General features: G+C 43.3%; 1 protein-coding gene across 2 annotated transcripts in view; it reads left to right on the forward strand.

Moving 5' to 3' along the window:
• The window catches only part of slc4a11 (solute carrier family 4 member 11), a 170,873-nt gene that overhangs the window by 130,731 nt on the left and 21,948 nt on the right, over positions 1-18,194 (forward strand). For both annotated transcript variants that reach the window (XM_072577275.1, XM_072577265.1), the window contains exons 11-15: positions 31-144; positions 4,125-4,257; positions 8,559-8,632; positions 9,987-10,194; positions 17,572-17,678. In XM_072577275.1, the coding sequence (XP_072433376.1) occupies positions 31-144; positions 4,125-4,257; positions 8,559-8,632; positions 9,987-10,194; positions 17,572-17,678 (636 nt within the window). The remainder of the gene's footprint in view (positions 1-30; positions 145-4,124; positions 4,258-8,558; positions 8,633-9,986; positions 10,195-17,571; positions 17,679-18,194) is intronic.

The raw sequence follows: 18,194 nt of genomic DNA on the forward strand, positions 1-18,194 counted from the left end.
TTGTTTGTTTGTTTGTTTTTATTTTTGCAGATGTACAGAAAACCATCCTTGCCCAGTGCATTGGCGGAGTGTCCTACGCAGTCTTTGCTGGTCAACCAATGGGTATAGTTTTAACCACTGCACCCCTTGCTTTGTACATCCATGGTATGTTATATCCTTTTACTGATTTAAATCAATATAATTTGCTTCTTTTTTTTAAAAAAAAACATATGGTCATGTCATCTTTTCAATGACCTCCTCCATGTATATTGGAGCGAATCAGGAGATGTGTCTCACCCCACAATATTCTAACTTCAGCAGGTGCACAGAATGGACTAAAACTAAGGCTTCTGCTCCAGTGGCTGTCAGTGTTACATTGAGGCTGAGCCGGATTAACCTCCACAGCTGTACATAGTCTGCTGTTTGAGGGTGAATATTCATTGCCCACTCAGCACCAAATTTGCGAGCCCCTATTAGTCGCCTCAGTTCTGCAAATCAGAAACTGAACCTGTCTTTGAATCTTGCCATTCGTGGCAGCTGGTGGAATAACCAGTTGGTGTGCCAGTCTCCCGTTGGCATTCAATTGTTGAATACCCCTCTACTGCCTTCACAAATGGGGCTGATGATTGCACAATGTTCACGTCTGTTTACATACAGAAACATTCTGTGTTCAAATGCAACAAGACCTGGACAACGTGCGAAGTGGTAAATAGTTTTCGTGCCAAATGCTAGACTGTTACCATCCCTTTACCTGTTGATATTCAGCAATATTATCATCTCTGAATTCCCACTATCAATGGTTTTGGGGTTGCCATTGACCAGAAACTGAACTGGACTAGCCAGTCCAGCCATTTTACACACAGTGGTTACAAGAGCAGGTCAGCTGCTATGAATACTCTAGTAAGTAACTCACCACCTACTCCCCGAATCTTGTCCACCATCTGCAAGGCATATCTCTGATGTGTGATGGAGTGTTCACACTTGCCGCACCACTAAACCTCAAACTGAAAACCATCCAGGACAACGCGGCCTGCTAGATTGCTTTTCCAGCACCATTCTAATCTAGACTCTGATTTCCAGCATCTGCAGTACTCATTTTCACCTACTAGATTAGAACCCTATCTACTACTGCACCACTGGTGTACAATAGGAGTTGTATGTAACTTGTACAAGGTGCACTGCAGCACCTCGCCATGGCTTCTTAGAAAGTACCTTCAAGCTCATGAGCTCTACCACCAGCTGGATAGTGAAGGTAGTTGTCTCTGAGTACAATGGGACCTTGCTCAGATGTGCACATAGGCTGAGGAGATGGAGTTTAATTTAGATAAATGTGAGGTGTTGTATTTTCGTAAGGTAAATCAGGGCAAGACTTATACAATTAACAGTGAGAACTTGGGGTACAGGTTCATAGTTCCTTGAAAGTGGAGTTGCAATTCGACAGGGTAGTGAGGAAGACATTTGGTATGCTTGCCTTTTTGTCAGTGCATTGAGTATAAGAGTTGGGAGGTCATGTTGCAGCTGAACAGGACATTGGTTAGGCCACTTCTGGAATACTGCGTTCGTTTCTGGTTTCCCTGCAACAGGAAGGATGTTGTGAAACTTGAAAGGATTCAGAAAAGATTTAAAGATGTCGCCAGGGTTGGAAGGTTTGAGTTACAGGGACAGGTTGAATAGACTGGGGCTGCTTTCCCTGGAGCGTCAGAGGCTGAGGGATGACTTAATAGACGTTCATTAAATCATGAGGGGTGTGGATAGGGCAAGTAGACAAGGTCTTTTTCCCAGGGTAGGGGAGTCCAAAACCAGCAGACATAAGTTTAGGGCGGGAGGGGAAAGATTTAAAAGAGACGTAAGGGGCAATGTTTTCACATGGAAGGTGGTGTGTGTATGGAATGAGGTGTCAGAGAAAGTGGTGGAGGCGGGTACAATCACAACATTTGAAAGACATAGGGAGATATGGGCCAAATGCTGGCAAATGGGACTATCTGGTCAGCATGGATGAGTTGGACTGAAGGGTCTGTTTCCATGCTGTAAATGTTTAAGACCTTTGGAGAAGTGCTACAGGTGCATGAGAACACTACCACCTGCAAGTTCCCCTCTAAGCCACTGACCTTCCCGACTTGGAAATATATTCCCGTTGCTGAGTCAAATTTCAGGAACATCCTTCCCTAACAGTACTGTGGCTGGACCTGTAGCACATGGACTGCAGCAGTTCAAGTCAGCAGCTCACCACCACTTCTCAGGGGATAATTGAGATTGAGCAATAAATGCACACTTCTGGCTTCTCTCTCCTGCCACAAAAGAACAAAAAAAAACAGTATTTGACCCTTCATATCCTCTTCTACTGTTCCATCTAACTTATCACAAAGGCTGCTTCTTGTACATTTAATCTCCTGTCAGAAAAGTGACTAATCAAAAGCCAGGTTACATCTGTCTGGAGTTGGAAATAAACTACCTGAGATACCGATTCCTTGGTACCAACAGCCCCAGAAATGAGTAGAGTTGGTATTGGATTAATAGCCCTGTAGCCAGGCTAGTGTCTGGGCATGGGTTCAATCCCAGCACAGCAGCTGGTTGAATTTGGAGTCAATTAGTTAATAGTCTGGAATTATGCACTACAATCAGGAATGGTGACCAGGACTTTCTTTATTTGTTGTCAGATCTCATCCAGTTCACTCATGCCCTTTGGGAGGGACATCTACTGTCCTTACCTGGCTTGTCTTGACTTTGACTCTGAACCCACAGCAATGTGGTTGACACATTATTGCTCTCTGAAGTAGTCCAACAGGCGAGTTGGTATAAGGGTAGTTATGATGGGCAACAAATACTCACCTCACCAGTAATTTCCATTTCCCATCAAAGCAATTTTCAAAGAACAACCAAGTTTAGTACAGTATTTATGGAGTCAACATGGAAGTAGTCCGACCAGTCCATGCCAAACATAATCCCAAACTAAACTAGTCCCACCTACCTGCTCTGGCTGATCTCCCTCTAAACCTTTCCTATTTATGTATCCATCAAATGCCTTTTAAACATTACAATTGTACCCACTTTCTCAGAAAGTCCATTCCACATGAGCCAATCTTTGTCCATAACAAAGGTTGCCCCTCATGTCATTTTTAAACCTCTCTTCCCACCTTAAAAACGTGCCTCCTAGCCTTGAAATGCTCCAACCTAGGGAAAAGGCACCTACCATCTATACCCTCATGACTTTATAAACTTCTATAAGTTTGCCTCTCAACCTCCTACACTCCAGTGAAACAAGTCCCATCCTATCCAGCCTTTCTTTATAATTCAAACTTTCCACACCCGGCAATATCCTGGTAAGGTATCTTCTGAATCCTCCCCCCATTTTATAATAATCTTCCTGGATGACCAGAACTGGACATAGTATGCCAGAATTGCTTTCCATAATTGTTGCCAGAAAGCTTACCCTTGATTTTTATTGGTACCATCCTCTGTTGTTTTAAAAAAAAATCCGTAAATGGTCCAACATATCAGTGGCTTGTGTGGAATTGGATTACCTAGACTTTGACAAAGTCTGTAATGAAGAAGAACTTGTTGTTCATGTCTTTTTAATGAAGGAAATATGTCCCCGATGTTGAAGGAGAGTACATTCTGAGCCTTAGGATGGTTCAGGTGGAGTGACCAAAAGCCTAGTTGAGGGGGTAGGTTTTAAAACTGGAGGTGTACTTGAAAACAACATTTATTAAGGAGGTTCTTGAATGATATTGACATGGCAGAAGGTACTACGACCCCAATTCTGTTGAAAATCATATTTAAAAATAATTTACAACAAGCTAATGCAGAAAAACAAAAGTCAAGCTAATATTTCTTCAGAAAGCACCAGAGGTGCTGCTTATTTCAACTCATTGAACCCAAGATCCAATCAGCCTAAAACATTCCTCCTTCTGGCAGAAGCAGCCATCGATTTGATTTGAGGAGTCCACAATGGTTATTTCAAAAATTCCTATTTCCCTATGGATTTATCAAACTATGTTTAAAGTTACATAATTGGTACCTGATGTATTTCTGAAACTGATGTTGGAAATTGGCAGATGGAAGCAACTTATTCAGTTCCTCTGTACCTGCCTACCTTAAAGTTGCCTTGTGTCCTCTGGTAATCAAATGTTCTTTTCCCTCTCCAGTAATCCAGGGCATCTGCGATGACTACAATCTGAATTTCTTTGCATTCTACGCCTGTGTTGGCTTGTGGAATTGTTTCTTTTGTATTATCTATGGTATTGCTAATTTAAGTTCACTGAAGAAATTTTTCAAAAGGTAAGCTGCAAAAGAAAAACTTGCTGGAGACTTTATTAACTTGATTGTGGCCTCTTGGGGCATTCCTTCCAACTCTGAAGAAATAGATTAGCTGGGGCTCAGTTCTAGTGTGTGAAGGAACCTTTGACACCTTTTGTTCTCTCTTTCTGAGCAACAGAACAGAGCCTTCTAATTATTGTTTCTCCATAGAAGAGCTGCTGGTGGGATTTCATCCCAAAGTGCTCATGGTACATAGTGTCAAGATCAATTCTAGAAAATTGACCCAGTGACTTAGAAGGAAAAAGAATTATGCCCATGGCATGATGATCATGATGACGTTATGGCTTCTGCCGATGAAGGAGTCAAAGATCTCTGTACCTTGTGTTATTTGTGTCAGTGGGCCATTGGTAGCATGGGCTGTTGACTAACCTCATGATTTGATGTCAGTAGAAGGAATCCTGAAGCTCTTGACCCATCATTAAAAGCCTACCTGGCTCACCTATTGCAGGAGTTACCCATTTAGGCCTAAGAATACACCTCCCCAACCCCGCCCCCCCCCCCCCCCCGCCCCACCCACCTCCAACAGAGTTGACTCTTAAATACTCTGTGAAGTGACTGAGCAAACCTTAGTGGTTTTTTTAAAAAATCTCTACAGTGACATGAAGTGTGTGGTCTCATCACCACTCCAAGTGCAGCTAGTGATGGGCTGTATATGCAGGCATTGACTAAGTCCTGAGAATGGAAAGAAGCAGTTTGTGTGTCAATACAGAACTAAAGTGCTGATTAATCCCTGTTGCTGAATGACAAGAAATCTAATATTAGCTTTGTAAAGATGATGCTCCTTTGGACTCTATTTCAGAGGATGCCTGTAGGCTATGTGGATGCAAGAATTGTGTAACAGTGACCATGCAGAATCACCGATCACCTTTAATTTATCCAATTGTTATATGCAGTCGTGTTGTTTAAAATAGTTGTTTACGGCTTAATCCTCAAAGGCAATTATCAGAGTATTACAACTCGAACAAATTCCACAACTCTACAATTTATTTTCTTCTTTGTCAAGTATTTAACCAGTTCCCTTTCAGAAGTTACTCTTGGAATCTGTCCAGAGACAGAGATTTTCTAGATCTTCATAATGTGCTTTTTTGTTGTAAATTTTTTCACATTGCCTCTCTGGTTATTGCAAGTTGGCTTAGTTCTGTGTTGTCTGATGCAGCCACAAAGTCTTTTGCCTCATTTATGGTACCCTTCAGAATAATTTCATATCTCTGTTTAAGCCTTCTGGAAACCTTCTGTGCTGTAACCAGTACATTTTGAGTTTCACTAGTCATAGGAATAAAGAATATCAGAGCACAGGACAGCCACCTGGCTCCTCAAACCTGCTCCACCATCACCAAGATTGTTGTTGATCTTACTGAGTCAATTGCAAGAGACCTGATTGCATTCTTTTGTTACACCATTCCTTGAGATGGCTGAGGGAAACCCCGTGTAACCTGATTTGCGCAGTTAACACAAAATCCTGAATGAAATCCGTAAAGCACAAAATCTGTTTCTGTATTTAAAAAAAAAAGTTTTTTTTGTCAAGGCTTAACGTTGTTTAAAATCTCACCACTGATGGTGATGGCCTAGTGTTTGATCACTGAAGTGTTAATCCAGATACCCAGGTAATCTTACTGTCACAGTAGGTGGTTGAATTTGAATTCAATTTAAAGAAATCTAGAATTAAAAAATCTAATGATGACGATTGTTGGAAAAACCCAACTGGTTCACTCATGTCCTTTTTGAGAAGGAAACTGCTGTCCTTCCCTAGTCTGGACTACATGTGACTCCAGACCCATGACACTTTATACACCTCAGAGATATTATTTTAAAGTATTAAGGCTCAAAGTCTGTGAGAGGATTTGTAGCTCGGGTGCTCGTTGTTGTGGTTCTGTTCACCGAGCTGGGAATTTGTGTTGCAGACGTTTCGTCCCCTGTCTAGGTGACATCCTCAGTGCTTGGGAGCCTCCTGTGAAGTGCTTCTGCAATCTTACCACTACAAATGGCGGAGGAAAGATCACAGAAGTGCTTCACAGGAGGCTCCCAAGCACTGAGGATGTCACCTAGACAGGGGATGAAACGTCTGCAACACAAATTCCCAGCTCGGCGAACAGAACCACAACAAAGTATTAAGGGACACAGATTGGGTAAGCATGGAGGTGCCCATAATTGGGGAACAACTTTAAGTTGATAAAAAGGTTTGGGTGCAGAGTTGAGGAAAAATGTTCTTACCTAGAGAGTTTTGGACATCTAGAACTCATTGTTTAAAAGGGTGGTAGAGGCAGGAACCCTGAAAATTTTTAACTAGTATTTAAATGAGCATTTCAAAATGCCATATCCTCGAAGGCTATGGATGGAATGCTGGAAAATAGGGTTAGGAGAGAGAGATGCTTGATGACCAGCAGACAAGATGGGCTGAAGGGCCTCTTTCCATGCTGTAAAACCTCTGACTCTTTCTGTGGTTTAGCTTTTTGGTCTCAATTGTTTTATTGGCTTAGCAGATGGGATTGGCTGACTACTTCAACACAACTGGAATTTTGCATTATCTGAATTTGACTCCTCATTCATAGGCACATCTCTGCGATCTCTCAAGTCTCAACAATTTCTAACATATCTTGAGAATATAACCAATGATTTTATAGTTTTGTAACGTATCTTCGAATCCTCTGTACACTCTGCCTCTGTTTATAATGCCAAGAAACATATCTCTTTATCATAACTTGGAGGCGCCAGTGTTGGACTGGGGTGGACAAAGTTAAAAATCACACAATACCAGGTTACAGTCCAACAGGTTTATTTGGAAGTACGAGCTTTTGGAGTGCCGCTCCTCCTTCAGATGGTTGTGGAGGTTAAGATCATGCTCACAAAATTTATAGCCAAAGGAGTCCAGTGTCATGGAGATGTGATACAGTAAATAATCTTAGATTAAAACTTCCATCTTTTATAATGGGATATGCTGGTTTCTGTTCTTGGATATGTCAATCCCAGGGCTTATTTTAAATTACATTCTCAAGACAGCTCAGCTTTTTTTAACCAATAGCTGTGAAGTCTGTATGTATCCCAATGCTATGCCAGACTGACAAACCCTCTGTATAGTTTTAGAATATCACATGGATTCATGCAGTTTTTGAGCAAAATAAAACTTAATTCTGCAAAACCGAATTCACCCCATAAGCTTACATGTGTGCACATGTAGGAGCGACAGATTGAGTGTGCATGTGGGTGTGAGTGCACGTGATTATGTGTGTGTGTAAGTTTGGTTAAGCGTGTCTGTGTGATGGTATGTGTGAGAGGGTGTAAGTGTTGGTGTGAGTGTGGGGGATGTATGTGTGCATATGAGAGAGCGCTTGTGTGTGAGGAAGGGTTTGCGTGTGTGTGTGTGTCTGAGAGGCCATTCCCATGGGTACAGATCTGTGCTATCAGCTTCTGCTCAGCCACTCTGCGTTGTTGCTTATGGGGTGAATTTGTTTTTGCAGAATTGCATTTTATTTTGCTCAGAAACTGCATGAGTCCCTGTGAAACTCTAAAACTATACAGAGGGTTTGTCAGTCTGGCATAGCACTGGGATACAGACAGACTTCACAGCTATTGGTTAAAAAGCTGAGCTGTCTTGAGAATGTAATTTAAAACAAGTCCTGGTATTGACATATCCAAGAACAGAAACCAGCATATCCCATTATAAAAGATGGAAGTTTTAATCTAAGGTTGTTTACTGTATCACATCTCCATAACACTGAACTCCTTTGGCTATAAATTCTGTGAGCATGATCTTAACCTCCGTAACCACCTGGTGAAGGAGCAGGGCGCCAAAAGCTATTGCTTCTCAAATAAATGTCTTTATCATAGTGTTTAATGGTCATCTCAAGTTATTTACTGTGCCAGCCTTTTGCTCCTACACCTTTTTAAAATTTATACCCTTTTAGTTACCTCGTCCTTTTCTATTTCCCCTTCTATTTCCCCTTCTAAAATGAATCCATTCCCAGTAAAGTGTTGGTGTATCTTGCCATTTTACCCATCTGTTCAGTTAAAGTCTGCTATTGTTCTGCTGACTACTTCCAAGTTTTGCGACATCTGCAAACTTTATACTTGATTCTTCTGAAATCCTGCTCATATTTAAACAACATGGGGTATTTGCTCACATGAAATAGTTCTGTCAATAGTCTCTGTAAACCTTCTTGGCCTTGCTCTCTCAAATGTACATTGCCAGAAATGTGAGCATGCCCATGTTTTTTTTTAAATGTTTTTCAGCTAACAGTGATCTAATTTCTCCATGTCTTTCACAGGTCAACTGATGAGATCCTGGCAGTTTTCATATCTATTGCTTTTGTGGTGGATGCATGTAAAGGACTGGCCAAAAGTAAGTCTGTAAGAATGAAATTGGAGTTGTCGTCTTTTTTTCCTGCCTCTATTTCATTCTGTTTTCTTTTGTCCTTCACCTGCCACTTTCCAGTTTTCAACCAGCAAACTCAAGAAGGAACAATCCTGTTTCACTTCCATATCTAACAGCACACAAATGGCCAACCCTGCCACTATCAGAACTTTGCTCTAGCTCTCAGAATGATCCCAATCTACTCTTCTTAACCAAAGTCTTTGTCAACTGCCCCTCTAAAAATATTGATCAAATTTATTTCTGCAATTAAATTTAATTTTACCATCCTTTCCAGGTGGACCTGGCCTAATGTGTCTATGTAACTAATCATCGTCAGTCATTGTTAAAAAACCCAACTACATCCTTTAGGGAGGGAACTGTCAACCCTGTCCATTTTGGTGTACGTGTGACTCCATGTGGTTAGCTCTGAACTGCCCTTTGCAATGGTCGAAGAAGCCACTCAGTCCCAGCACAGAAATGCTGACTCAGTCAGTGATGCCAATTCCTATTCACCTGTCACCCCATGCTTGCTAATCTACATTTTGCCTTGATTTTTAAAAAATCTTCATCCATGGCCTTGGCCTTTTCTGTCTCTAGTCTCCTGCAGTCCCACAGCACACTGATATCTGTACTCCAACAGCTCCTTCCAGCACCACAACCATCTTAGGGGGTCAGAGGGCAGTAGGTGCATGGAATGCCGCCAAGTTCCCCTCCAATCCACACACCATCCTGAATTGGAAATGTATCGCTGTTCCTTCACGGTCACTGGGTCAAAATCCTGGAACTTCCTCCCTAACCACATACATAGACGGCAGCAGCTGAGCCAGCCAGATACTCCCTTACACAAATAATTTTTTTAAAATCTTCTTTAATTCTGTTCACTCCACTTCAGCTGCCTGGAGCCTAATCTTTGGATTTTCCTTCCTCAAAGTCTTTGACTCCATGCATATCTCTTACCCTTTCGAAGATTTTTTTTCTAAATTCTTTTGTGGGATGTGGGTGTTGCTAGCTGGCCGGCCGGCATTTGTTTTCTGTCCCTAGTGGTTTTGATAAGGTGATAGATAGCTACCTTTTTGAACCACTGCAATGGGTTGACCTATAGTGTCATTAGGGATGGACTTAAGGAATCCCTTAAAGTCTACTGCTTTGGCTAAATGCTTTACCATCTGCCCAGATCTCACCTTGCGAAGTTACAATGATGCTGAAAAGTACCTTGGGACATTCTGCTAGATTAAAGGCACTATATAAATGCAGGCTATTGTTGTAAAATAATGTATTGAGCCGTTTGGAAGCTGGAATCACAATGCTGGCTACTTACCCATTTTCTCCCTTTTGCTCTTAGTTTTTCAGAGTTATTACTTCTGTCCGGAAAGGCATTCAAACCACTTTGGATGGAGCCAGAATCTCAGCTCTATGTCTAACACCACTCCTGCGATCAATAGCACGTATCCTGGTGCAGAGACGTGTGGGCGAGACACTGCAGTGCTCAGTCTGATCTTGATGCTCGGTACACTCTGGCTGGGATATACCTTGTTTCAGTTCAAGAAGAGGTATTTCCCGCTAAGCCCTTGAACAGCAGATGAGATGGTCTCCAGAAAGGTGTTGCTCAGCTTGTGCACCCTCAACCCAGCTAGACCCCTCTCCTGACTGAGTCAATCCATCCATCACCTTGGCTACAGCAGGCAGCAATAGCCTCGTACTTTAAAAAGACAAGTAGTGTTGCCTTTTTTAAGAGAGGCAAAGTCCTTTTATATCTCATTTTAAAGGTACTTTCCGATGTAGGCAGGTTAAGTGATCCCACAAAAACGTCTGTGATCTAATTGAAGCATAAGCTGCTCTGAACAGGTACACTATTATTGTCCCCGTATTTAAAAAGGGATAATTCAGGTAATTATAGACCGGTGAGCCTGAAGTCAGTGGTAGGGAAGCTGCTGGAGAAGATACTGAGGGATAGAATGTATTCCCATTTGGAAGTAAATGGGCTTATCATTGAGAGGCAACATGGTTGTGTGCAGGGAAGGTAGTGTCTTATCAACTTAATAGAATTCTTTGAGGAATTGCTCCGGTTTCCTCCCACTGTCCAAAGATGTGCAGGTCGGGTGAATTAGCAATGCTAAATTGTCCATAGTGCTAGGTGCATTAGTCAGAGGGAAATGGGTCTGGGTGGGTTACTCTTCGGAGAGTCAGTGTGGACTGGTTGGGCTGAAGAGCCTGATTCCACGCTGTAGGGAATCTAATCTAAGTGACAAAGTTGACTGATGAGGGAAGGGTTGTAGAGATCCTATACATGGACTTCAGTAAGGTGTTTGATAAGGTTCCCCATGGTAGGCTGATGGAGAAAGTGAAGTCCTATGGGGTCAAGGATGTACTAGCTAGATGGATAGAGAATTGGCTGGACAACAGGAGACAGAGTGTAGTTGTGAAGGGAGTTTCTCAAAATGGAGAACTATGACCAGTGGTGTGCCGCAGGGATCCATGCTGGGACCCTGTTGTTTGTGATATACGTAAATGATCTGGAGGAAGGAATAGGTGCCCTTATTAGCAAGTTTGCAGATGACCCTAAGATTGGTGGAGTAGCAGATAGTGAAGGGGACTGTCAGAGAATGCAGCAAAATATAGATAGATTGGAGAGTTGGGCAGAGAAATGACTGATGGAGTTCGATTTGGGCAAATGCAAGGTGATGGATTTTGGAAGATCCAATTCAAGAGTGAACTATACGGTAAATGGGAAAAGTCCTGGGGAAAATTGATGTACAGAGAGATCAGGTCCATTGTACCCTGAAGGTGGCAACACCGGTCAATAGAGTGGTCGAAAAGGTATACGGCATGCTTTCCTTCATCAGACAGGGTACAAGAGTTGGCAGGTCATGTTATAGTTGCATAAGACTTTGGTTTGGCCACATTTGGAATACTGCATACAGTCTGGTCGCCACATTGGTGAGGGTGCAGAGGTTCACCAGGATGTTGCCTGGTACAGAGGATGCTACTTATGATGAGACATTGAGTAAATTAGGATTATTTTCTTTAGAAAGATGGAGGTTGAGGAGGGACTGATTGAGGTCTACAAAATCATGAGCGGTGTAGACAGGGTGGGTAGCAAGAAGCTTTTTCCCCCGAGAGGGAGACTCTATTACTAGGGGTCATGAGTTCAAAGTGAGAGAGGAAAAGTTTAAAGGAGATATGTGTGGAAAGTTCTTTATGCAGAACATGGTGGGTGCCAGGAAAGCGTTGCCAGTGGAGGTGGTAGAGACTGGCATGATAGCGTCATTTAAGGTGTAGCTAGACAGATACATGAATGGGCAGGGAGCAGAGTGATACGGATCCTTAGAAAACAGGCGACAGGTTCAGATAGAGGATCTGGATTGCCGCAGGCTTGGAGGGTCGAAGGGCCTGTTCCTGTGCTGTAATGTTCTTAGTTCTACACGAGTCATCTGAGGTCCCTAGATAACTTGAGAAACTTTTATAAAACTCCTCAATTAACGCATGGTAATACATAAGAAATATATGATTCATGCCCCATTCATGAGTTTTCGCCAACTCTACCAACCTTAGGTGTCTCATTATCACCTGCTACTCCCTTCTGTCCCTTTGTGAGGGGAGTGGAGGGAGGGAGGGAGGAGGCAGAGAGCGGGAGAGTTTAGGGGCTGGGTGTCAGATGGGTGTGAATATGGGGATGGGGTGAATTGGAAGGGGAAAGTGTGGGAGAGAAAGAGCAAGTGGGGAGGGGGAGGGAGAAGGGGGTGGGAGGGAACAAAGTTGGGGAAGGTGGATGAATTGGAAGGAGGTGAGTGTAGGATTGCGATGTGAATGTAGGAGGTGGGAGGGGCATGATTGTGGGAGGAGGGGGTTTGGGGTGAGTCTGAGTAGGGAGGGTGAGGGCACGTGAGATGGTGAGGAGGCATTTGGGAGGGTGTGACAGGACAAGGGGCAAATTGAGGAGGGGCGTGAGTATGGGATGGGGGAGGTTGCAAGTATGTGATTGGGGATGGGGTCGAGTGTGGGACGGATGTACAAAAGACCGGTACAGCACAGGAACAGGCCCTTCGGCCCATCAAGCTTACACATGACGTCTTTTCTAAACTTAAAAACAATTAGTCTCTACATGGTCCATATCCCTGTTAACTGCCTGCTTCCATATATGTCAGAATGCCTCTTAAACAATACTATTGTACCTGCCTCCACCACCACCTCTGGCAGTGCAATCCAAGCACTTGTGCAACAAAATCTGTCTCTCACATCTCCTTTACAATTTTCCCCTTTTTACCTTAAACCTATTTTTCCCTAGTATTTCATGTTACTACCCTGGGAAAAAGGCTCTGATTAGACATTCTATCCATGCCTCTTGTAATTTTGTCCCTTTCTATCAGGTTACCTCATATCACTTAATATTGAAGTGAAAACCAAGTTTGTCCAATCTCTCCTGATAGCTAATACCCTCCAAACCAGACAACCTCCTGGTAAACCATTTCTGTACCCTCTCCAAAGCGTCCACATCAGTTCTGGTTGCCACACCACCAGTAGGTACACAATCTTCCAAATGTGGCCTCACTAAAGTTCGATGCAGCTGCAATGTCACTTACCAATTTTTATACTCTCTGCACTACCTGATGAAGGCAAGCATGCCTCCTTGACCTCCTGTTCTGTTGCTAGGGAGTCCATGCAGTTGCATTGGAGGCAGTTCAGAAGAAGTTCACTGGACAGATTCCAGAGAGGAAGGGTTTGTCTTAAGAGAGATTTAAGCAGTTTAGGCCTATACTCTCTGGAGTGTAGAAGAATGAGAGGAGATCTAATTGAGATACCAAAGGAGGACTGAAAGTTTAGTCCTCAGCAAAGACCTCCCATTCATCCCTTTATGCTTCCAGATTAATGAGTTTGACATGCATTGCAACAGCGAACATTTCTTCCTCCGCCTCTGGGCACACTTTTTTTAATCAAGACTCCTGCCCACTCACTGAAGACCCCTTCTCTTGCCTCCAACACACCCCATCCACGTGGACACCCTGTGCTGGCCTGTTACCCGGCCTTGACCTCTTCATTTCTAACTGTCGCTGTGAGATAGACCGCCTCAACCTGTCCACCCCTCTCACCCACTCCAACCTGCTGCCCTCCACTCCCTCAGTTCCAATCCCAACCTCACCATCAAACCTGCAGACAGGAGGGTGCAGTGGTAGTTTGGCGCACTTACCTCTAAGACACCTCCTCCTACTGCCCCCTTGACCATGCCCTCACCTCTCATCACCAAACCATCAATGCATCTCCTCCACTTCCCGCACCTCCATGCTTGAACCCCACCCCTCCCAATGCAACAAGGACCGTACCCCCCCCCCCCCCACCCCCAGTCCTCACCTTACACCTCACCAATCTCCACATACACTGCATCATCTTCCATCACCTACAAGTAGACACCACCTCTTTCAGCATTTCTGAGAGACCATTCCCTCCACGACTCCCTTGTCAGATCCACGCCATCCTCCTTCCCCCACACCCCACAGCCCACTCCACTCCCAGCACCTTCCCCTGCTGCTGCAGGAAGTGCAAAACCTGTGCCCACACCACTCTCCTCACCTCCATCCAAGGCCATAAAAGATCCTACCACATCTGATAGAAATTTACTTGCACCTCCACCAGTGTCATCTAATGTATCCATTGCGCCCAGTCTTCTACATTGGGGAGACAGGATGCCACCTTGCAGATCGTTTCAGAGAACATCTCTGAACCTGCACCAACTAACCCCACCACCCCATGACTGAACAATTCCACTGGCCCTCCCACTCCACCAAGAACTTGCAGGTCGTGACCTCTTCCATCACCAAACCCTAACCACCCGACGCCTGGAGGAAGAACACCATATCTTCTGCTTTGGGATCCTGCAACCACACTGGATCAATGTGGATTTCACCAGTTTCCTCATTTTCCCCTCTCACCGCCCCCCTACACCCCCCCCCCCCCCCCCCCCATCTTATCCCAGTCCCAAGCCTCCAACTCTGCTGCCATCTTGCTGGAAGTCCTTTTGCCTGCAAACAACCACTCCAACCAATCCCTGCAAGCTCCTGTCTAACTCCATCAAATTTCGCCTTGCCCCAATTTAGAACTTGAACCTGTAGACCAGTTTTGCCCCCCTCCATAACTATTTTAAAATCAGTAATACTATGGTCCCCAGTCCCAAAGTGCTCCCCCACTGTTGTCTCCATCCCCTGTCCTGCCCTATTTCCAAGAGTAGATTGAGTTTTGCGCCTTGTGGAATTGGACCCTCTATATACTGATTGAGGAAACTTTCCTGAACACACTTAGCTGGGGTGGAATTTGTTAAGCCCTTAACACTCTGGCAGTCCCAGTTTATATCAGGAATATTAAAATCCCCTACTAGGACAACCCTATTGCTCCTGCAGGTTTCCCAGTCTTCCTGCATATTTGTTCCTGTAATTCTTGTTGATTGTTTGGGGCGGTACTACAACTCTAAAGACATCACCATCCCCTTCTTACTTCTTAGTTCCACCCACAAAGCCTCGCTGGATGATTCTTCAGTTATTTCATCTCTGATTACTGCTGTGATGCTCCCCTTTATTAAAGTGCAACTCCCTCTCCCCTTCTTCCACCACCTCTGTCCCACCTAAAACATTATACTCTGGCACATTTAAGCTGCCAGTCCTGTCCCTCCCTTAGCCATGTTTCTATAATGGCTATAATATCCCAGTCCCACGTCCCTATCCATGCCCTGAGTTCATCCGTCTTACCTGTTAGCTTCCTGCATTGAATTAGATGCAGTTTAACACAATGGGCATTCCTTGTTGCCTGTTGTGTTCCAGTCTGACCTGTCTCTTCAACTCACTATTTCTGATTACTGTATCTCCTTCCAGCCTCTCACCTGCCTCCCTGCTGTTGAAGATTCCATCCGCCTGCCAATCTAGTTTAAACCCTCCCTGGTAGCACTAACAAACCTGGCCACCAAAATATTGGTCCCCCTCCAGATCAAGTGCAACGTCTCTCTCTTGAACAGGTCAGCTCTGCCCCAGAAAAGATCCCAATGTCTCAAAATCTGAATCCCTGCCTCCTGCACCAATTCTTTAGCCATGCATTCATATGCCATATGCTCCTGTTCTTACCCTCACTAGCACGTGGCACTGGAAGTAATCCGGAGATTATTACCGACGAGGTCATGGTTTTTAACTTGTTTCATATTGAGGTGGATGCTGGGGCATTGAGTAAATTTAGGGAAGAAGTAGGAGATTATTTGCATTTAGTAATGTGTTGAAGGGTTGTGGAGAATAGTAGGAAAGCAGAGTTGAGGCTCAGCCATGATCCTATCAAATGCTGAAGGGGCTGAATGACCTGCCCATGTTGTTATGTAAGCTATGCTACACTTTTTAAAAACAGGTTTGTAAAACTCAACTAGCGTATTATCAGAACTGGACACTACACTTTTTAGGAATCTTGTCAATATTTTTGAGAAGATGCAGAAGGAATTAATAAATTGGTATGAGGAATGTCAGACTTTGGTTCTGAAGACTTGGAGCAGCTGGTTGGAAATGAGGAAGTAGGGAGGGGAGAACCTTTTTTCTCCATTGGCAGCAGGTTCAGCAACCAGAGATCACAAAGTTTAAGGTGATTGTCAAAAGAGCCCAGAGGTGACACAAGACATTTTTCTTGTGCATTAAGATCTGGAATGTGCTGCCTGAAAGGACGGTAGAAGCAGATTGAATTATGCTCTAAAGCTAATTCTTTAAACACTTGAAGGGACGATTCTTATGCTGGAATGTGAGGAAAATATAAGAGTGAGATTAGTTGGGTAGCTCCAGCACAGAATTAGCATAAGTGTGATGAGCTGAAAAGCTTTGCTGTCTGCTGTTCTGGGTAAGATTCTGTGATTCACTAGATTGCCTGTCTAGGATTTTAGTCCTATGTGTCATAATTATAGTGGTTTTCTTGAGTGAGGTGGAGGCTGAGAGGAAACTTGATAGAAGTCTATAAAATTATGAGATGCATAGATATGGATGACACAATCTTTTCCCAAGAGTTGAAATGTCTAATACATTTAAGATGAGAGAGGGCAAGTTCAAGGGAGATGGGGCAAGACTTTTACACCGATCAGTAGGAGTCTGGAATATGCTGCCAAGGGTGGAGCCAGATGGGGTGTTTGAAGGGATTTTAGATAAACATATAAAGTTCAAGGAATGAAGGCTTATGGACCAAGGGCTGGCTGAAGGGGTTAGTTTAATTTGACCCCCAAAGGACTCCTACCTGTGCTGTTCTGTTCTATGTTCTACAAATACTCAAGTCTAACTTCTTATCCATTAACTCTCTATGCAAATCCTGCAGCTTTATAGTCTTGCCCATTCCTTCAGTAACTTGTGAAGCATTTCTCTGCTGTGTAGGCGAGAACTGATTATAAGGCATATATTTTCATTTGAATACAGCTGACCTGGGAGACACTTTGACACTCAGTTGTGTTGTTAACTGGGAATGCTTGAAATTTTACCATCACTAATTTTTCGTGCGTCCATTTGACTTGCCTTCAAAACTCAACAATGATGATAGTGTTTGTCTAATCCTAGCAATTAGTCTTAACCAGCTAGTTTACAGCAGGTTCCAAGGTGACCATCGGTCCAGTTACTGGTTCCTCTTAAGCCTGTTATGCATATCGTGTCTGCGGTGGCTCCTGAAATATAGTCCTAAATGGTTTTTTATTGTAAGAAATCAATATAATTATTGAAAATGTGCTAGCAACTAACCTTAAGAAAGATGAGACATTAAATAAATATTTAGTGTACTATTGAACCACTCTGCCAGTTTTAATGTCACTGTCTAATGTTTCGGCTGATTCTGTTGAGTCTAGTCTAGCCAGCAAACAATGTTGGCTGATTTGTAATTTTTTCCATCCAACTTTATTTCACTTGGGTGTACTTTTCAAAATGTTATTCTTTTTACAGCCCTTTTCTACATGCCAGGGTCCGAGAAACCCTGTCTGATTGTGCCTTGCCAATATCTGTGGTGGTGTTTTCATTTGTGGGATCATACCTTTTTAGAGATATAAAGGGTACGTTCATTCATTCATTCAAACCTGTATTATTTTTAGTTTTGTTCTGAGATTGTTCTGTTTGACTCCATTCTGTTGGATCATATCATCCCACTCTATGGCCTGCTTTCTCACTCTCACACTTGCTGTCATTCTTGTGTGCTCTCTTGATCCTTTACTTGAAGTAATTTGCCAAATAGTTGCATTTGGCTAATCTTTAGAAGTTATTAGTGTACATTTATTGTCAAGGTATAAAGATTTATGTCTTCAATAAGATTGTTGAAGACCTCCATTGAACTGGAGGGGGAGGACAAGTGGTAGAGGCAGAGTGATGCATGGGAGGAGGGAGAAACCATTGGCACAGAGGATAAAGTGATGTCTTGAGCTATCTCTAGCAATGAAAGAGTTAGGCAGAGTTTGTTTGAAATTAAAAGGGATTGTACCATGAATATGGAATTTTGACTGGAGAACCGAACATAGCACAATCGAGCATAAGGGGTGAAAATGGGAGACTGAATTCAACAGGCAAAAAGAAAT

The sequence above is a fragment of the Chiloscyllium punctatum genome, chromosome 1, assembly GCF_047496795.1.
Source record: "Chiloscyllium punctatum isolate Juve2018m chromosome 1, sChiPun1.3, whole genome shotgun sequence".
Classification (NCBI taxonomy): domain Eukaryota; kingdom Metazoa; phylum Chordata; class Chondrichthyes; order Orectolobiformes; family Hemiscylliidae; genus Chiloscyllium; species Chiloscyllium punctatum.